The sequence below is a fragment of the Elephantulus edwardii genome, unplaced genomic scaffold (assembly GCF_000299155.1).
Source record: "Elephantulus edwardii isolate Elephantulus edwardi_28Jun2011 unplaced genomic scaffold, EleEdw1.0 scaffold00188, whole genome shotgun sequence".
NCBI lineage: Eukaryota > Metazoa > Chordata > Mammalia > Macroscelidea > Macroscelididae > Elephantulus > Elephantulus edwardii.
Window position 1 is genome coordinate 530,440 of NW_006399938.1, and position 6,076 is coordinate 536,515.

The window sequence follows — 6,076 nt, forward strand, 5'->3', positions numbered from 1 at the left end:
GGGCCATGGCCGCTGGGGCCGCCGCCGCAGGTGGTGGCGCGCCGTGAGGAGGTCGCGGCGCCCCCTCTCTGGGGCGCATGGAACGCGGCTTGGCGGGCGGGCAGTGCCGGTGACCGCGGCTGGTATGGTGCTGGCGGCGGCGGTCGGTGCCTGCGTTCTGAAGCCCGAGAGGAGCCACAATGGAGACGCCGCCGCTGCCTCCCGCGTGAGTGAGCCGGCGGGCGGGCGGGCGGGCTGTGCCGCTGCGGCTAAGCGCGCCGCTGCGGCGTGTGTCGCTAGCCCCAGGCGCTGCCGGAGAGGGCTGGTCCGGAGCCGCCTGGGAGCAGTTACCCAGGGGCGGCGAGAGGTAGGAGATGGCGGGGCGTGACGAGGCGCGGAAGCCCGCAATCCTAAGGTGGACAGAAACTCAGCCTGGCCAGCCAGTGACTTAGGACGCTGCCTCGTATTTCCAGAGCTCCCCCCACCCTCAAGCCCTAGACAAATAGAAGATTCGGGATGAGGGCTTTGCTTGGGGACTCTGCCCATCTGTGAATACATCTCTGAAATGCTAGCTAGCGCTGGAGGTGCTCAGATTGCCCACCCCTTTCTCAAGGATACATGTAATGCTGGGACTCCCTTGAAAAAGAAAAGGGGGGTGGGAAGCCAACTGGAAAGTACCAGTACCAAGAGCCTGGTGTCCAAGTGAATTTCTCCTAGGTTTGTTGCCTCTCTGAATTTCTAACAAAATTAATATCTCAGGAGCTTTTACATCACTCTGAATGAGCGGCGGCTGTTCTGAACATGTGACCCCTTTTACCTGGCACTGCAGAAAATTTTATCCAGAAATCAGAGAACATCTTCTGTTTCCTTGGTAGCCAGGGCAAATGAGTAGTGTATCGACCTTCCAATCACGAGTGTCTTTTTCCTTGGTACTCGGATACATTCGAGACCACCTGCAAACACAACTACTTTCCAGAAATAATAGAAAAAAAAATATTTGGAGGATGTTATTTCATTATTCGGTGCAAGGTTTCTGTTTTCTTCTTTTCAGTATCTTGCTGGAAGTGGATTCCTGAGGAGTTTAAAAATTTTTAATTTCGATTTGCTTTCCTTGATTTAACCTTTATGAAGGAACAGAGAACCCTTTGAATATGACCCTTCAAACCACAAATAAACCTCATTTCTGAATGGTATACCTTTTCATAGAACCTTATCATTTTTCATTTAAATTTGACTAGCTTCACTCCAGTGGAAGTTGTATCACATCGTCTCCTTGTGTTATTTGGCAGAGTTACAGCCAAAATAGGAAGATTTGGCGTGGATTAAGTAGTTTTTGATGCTAAGTTCTTTTAAGGGAGTTAATAGGTTTCTGGAACTACAGTTTCTGAAAGTGTCTTCCAGAATTTTCAGCTTGTATGGAACAGCTCTTGGGGAGCTAAGTAGTAGATGATAAAGACTCTTGAAATGACCCCCCTGGGCTGGTGGAAGCAGAAACTGAGCAGCTTCTTTATTACTGTGACGGAATATTCAAATATCTAAAGCAGGTTCTAAAGCAGGTTTTGGAAGCGTCCTGCACCTCCCAAGAAACATAATGATGCATAACACCAGCACATGCTAAGTGGCACTAAATCAGAATGTCTACCTCTATATATGTAACTCATAGAACAGAGTAGAATATATACCATGATGAGGAACTGCCAGAATTCAACCTAGGTTTGGAAGAGGACGTGGCACAAGGGTTGTCATTGCTGATGTTAGATGGATCCTGGCTGAAAGCAGAGAATACCAGAAGAATGTCTGTCTGTTTTATGGACCGTGCAAAGGTAATTTGACTGTGTATTGGAACAAACTATGGATAACATTGAGGATAATGGGAGTTACAGAACTCGTAACTTTGCTTATATGAATTCTGTAACTAGACGAAGAAGCTGTTTTCTGAACGAAACAAGGGAACACTGCATGGCTTAAAGTCATGAAGGATTTGCATCAGAGTTGTATCCTTTCTCCAAATCTATTCAGTCTGTATGCTGAGGAAGTAATTCATGAAGCTGGACTTTATGAAGACAAATGTGGCTTCAGGATTGGAGGAAGACTCATCAATAATCTGTTATACTGATGACACAACTTTGCTTGCTAAAAGTAAGGGGAACTTGAAAAGCTGGCTGATATAGGACTACAGCATTTCAACATGGATTACATCTCAACATCAGGGAAAAAAGATCCTTACCACAGGGCCAACCAACACATCATGATAGACTTGTCAGTGATTTAATCTTACTTGTATTCACAATCAACACCTTTGGTACTGGCAGTCAGGAGATCAGAAAATGCATTGCTTTGGGCAAGTCTGCTGTCACACACCTCTCCAGAATATTGAAGAGCAATGATGTTAGTTTGAAGACTAAAGTGTGCCTGATTCAGGCCATGGTCTTTTCAGTCACTTGCTTTGCATCTGAAAGGTGGACAGTGAATAGAGATGACAGAAGAATTAATGCCTTTGAGTTGTGGTATTGGAAAAGAGTGAAAAGGTGCAGCCAGAGTGCTCCTTGGAGGCAAGGATGGCAAATCTTTATTTCTCATATTTTTGACATGTTGCTGGGAGAGGCTGTTCCTTGGAAAATGATAACATGCTTGGAAAGATCAGCATTAGAGAGGAAGGTCCCCAGTGAGATGGATTGACATGGTGATTGTGGGAATGGGCTCCAGTGTATATCAGAGAGAATGAAAACGGCACAGGGTAGGACAGGATTCAGACCTCTTGTTCACAGGATTGCTATGAGTTGTACTCGACTTGATGGTACTGAACAACAACAACAACAGGTATGTAATTTGTAAACCTGCCTCCTTTCTAGTAGTTCTTTGTGATTTCTTTTTGAAGCAGAGGAAATGAAAGGAACGTACAAAGTGATCTAGAATGTAGAAGAGTATAGGGAAGCAGGTTCTAGTGAGATAGACATAGTAGAGACATAGAACATATTTTAAAATGAAAAATGAGACAGATTGATGTGTGAAAGTACTGATAAGATGAATCTCAGATGTATCAAATGAGAATTTTGGTGTCCAGCACAGTTCTTTCAGACCTTATTAATGGTGAAACAGTGTGATACTTACTAATAAGAAGAAGATTAGATGAAGGAATTGTTAAAACTTTTTCAATCCTGGGCAATTAAAGTTGGCAAGACTTTGTCATCATACAAATAGGTTTTGTTTTCTCTTTGTCTATCTATAATGAACCCTAATTACAGAACACATAGTGTTCTTTTCTGTAGATCAGAATCAGGTTCTCCCCCTTTCCCACTCCTTGCCATTTAACCTCAATTTCGTGAACATGTTTTTCCTTCTATACTGGAACATGGGTGTCCAGATTGAGAAATGTAGCACTATCTTTGGGAAAAGGCTTCTTTGCACTTCTTAATACTAAAGCTTGACAAGGACAGACAACAGTAAAAGGGCTTAGCTTTTCATAAAGTTTCCTATTTTTTGTTTAGCCTCAAATTTATCACAAAGATACTTAACTGACTTTAATGAGTCTTGAGTGATAAGGCTTGAAATAGAGACTTCAGTCTACTTTGTGCTAGTATCTGTTCATATAAATTAAATAGTTCTATAAATTTTGAATGTGCTTCTATGTTTTTATGAGTGGTACTTTTCTTCTTGTTACGTGCCATCAAGTCACCTGTGACTCATAGTGACCCTATGTACTATAGCTCTGAATCCTGGCTATCATGAGCCAATTTAATTGTCTCTGGTACACCTACGCCTATTATATAAGTCACTGTGTCAATCTGTCTCATTCAGGGTCTTCCTCCCTTGAGCTGTCCCTTCCCTTTTTCAAGGATGATGTCTTTCTCTAAGAACTGGTCCCTTCTGGCAACATGCCCAAAGTATATAAGACAGAGCTTCAAAAGCCTTGCCTCCAAGGAACAGCTTGCTTTCACCCTCTCCGGGACAGACTTGTTTGTTCTCTTGGCAGTCCACAGTATATTCACTACTCTTCTCCAGCACAACTCAAAGGCATTGATTCTTCTTTTATGATCCTTAGTCATTGTCCAGCTGTCTGATGCATAGCAAGTAATTGCGAAGATAATGGCCTGGATCAGGTGCATCTTAATCTGCAGACTGACATCAGTGCTTATGCTTCTCTTTTAACAAGGTTTATGGTCTAAAATCCCACCTAGTTCCCCTTTGATGTGTTAGTACATTGTCTTGGTGGCATGGCTAGCATCAATGCCCACTCTCCCTATTTCCTTCAAGAGGACTTCACTGAAATTAGGTTTTAGTGTTTGAGCTCTTTTCACTCTCTGCTACCAAGTTGTCTTTTCATCATTTTTTACTGTCCTCAAGGTTGTCATTGGGGTTATTATTTTGGTATCTTTGAGTATATATGGCATTTGACTCCTGTTGCAGTCTTAGAGTCTGGATAATATTAAGATCTTAAAGGAGTGCAACTTAAAATTGAATATAGACTAGCAAGGAATTTCAAGTTGTAAATGGATATGTGATAGAAAGGAAAAAAATTGTAAACTGATAGTTCTGACCTTGGGAATATTTTAAACATTGTCGTTATAATTACTGTTAATGATTTTTTCACAATTACTAAAGACGTTGAAGGAAGATACAAGGTGTAGAACTGAGTACTTCTCTTCCTTAAGCTGTTTTGTTGGCCCTTATTTCCTTACTAAATAACTCCTCTTTCACACGTTGGCTCCTTTTTACACATAAGTATGTGTGTGTGTCTCTCCCCCCCCCCAAAAAAAAAAACCCAAAACACTTAGATCTGGTACAGCTGCATCTTTTTTTGGTCAGCGTCAGTGGAGGTGTCCAAGTTGAGGCTGACAGATACCTTGTTGGCTATATTTTAAGGGTTTTAGGCATCAGGAAATTTAGCCCTGAGGTTCTCAAATTTTTTAGAATCATAGATTTAGAATTTCTGACTTCTCATTACCATCAAGTAGATTCCAATTCATAGCAACCTTCCTTCGGGTTTCTAAAGCAGAAGTCTTAACAAGAGCAGGCTGGCTGGGTTAGCAGCCCCCATTACTCTGTCAGGGCTCTTTACAGGGCTTCTTAATTATTGATAAGGTGCTACATAACTATCAAGTACTATTATCACATTTTTGGGGAAAGAAAGTACATTTTAGTTCCCTTTTCTAAACACAAGGAAGGAAGTAATCCCAAACTAAAGGATACACCTTCAATTTAGTGCATTTAGTTTTATTCAGACTCATTGTATGCTTCCCATTTTGTTACAAGCTAGTTAAAAAGTTTACCAAACCCTAACATTTATGATCCACTGGACCAGGAATGTTGTTTCTTATTCTAATATTTAATTACTGTACACTTGGTATCTTGCAAAGTTGTATCATCAGTGTAACATTGGAATTTATTCTTATTTTTGTTTTCTAGACCTGAGTATAAATTAGGCTTCTCTTAGATCTTACTTGGACTTCTCAGTGGCTGACAAAGCTGTTGAAAATATTTAGGACTAGTAATGGTCTATACAGTAACTGGGGTAATAGACAGTGTGTCAGAGACAGTGAGATTGGCTCAGGATAGGGAAGAGTTAGAGCATAGGGTCAAGATGAGTCCCAAACAACTCGATGGCACATAATAATAACAGTGGCCCACAAAATAATATTAAAGAAGACATATGTTGAAAGAAATGCCATGTATTAGGAAAATTTTGAAGCACATTTGGGAACATAAGTGGAATGTGGAATAGGTAGAATTTATGTAGTAGTCTTGGAAATGTCTCTTACTAGAAATCACCTTTTCCCTTCCACAAAAAAGAGCCTTCTCTGCTTTATAGTTTACATTTTTTAATGCACACGGTAGGGATCTGATAAATACTAAGTATGCTTTTGTGATGGTGACTGGATATTTCCATATCTGCTTGTTAATGCATGTTATGCATGAGGAATGCTTGAAAATATTGACCTTCTCTTTTAAGATCAGGAAGAAGGGTTTTTTCCCAAAGCAATTTGGAAAATAAATGTTCTTTTTCAAATGCTTTTCTATGGTATTCTACCTAATTCCCAGTACATTTACTCTTTTTTCTTTTTTTAAAATTTATTATTAATTTCAGGAAAAATTTACA

At 40.9% G+C, this 6,076-nt stretch overlaps 1 protein-coding gene across 1 annotated transcript in view; it reads left to right on the forward strand.

The window, feature by feature from the left end:
* Nucleotides 1-6,076, forward strand: part of KLHL2 (kelch-like family member 2) — a 185,102-nt gene continuing 179,026 nt past the window's right edge. The window contains exon 1 of the mRNA XM_006896654.1: nt 1-205. Coding sequence (XP_006896716.1) covers nt 180-205 — 26 coding nt within the window. The 5' untranslated portion in view covers nt 1-179. The remainder of the gene's footprint in view (nt 206-6,076) is intronic.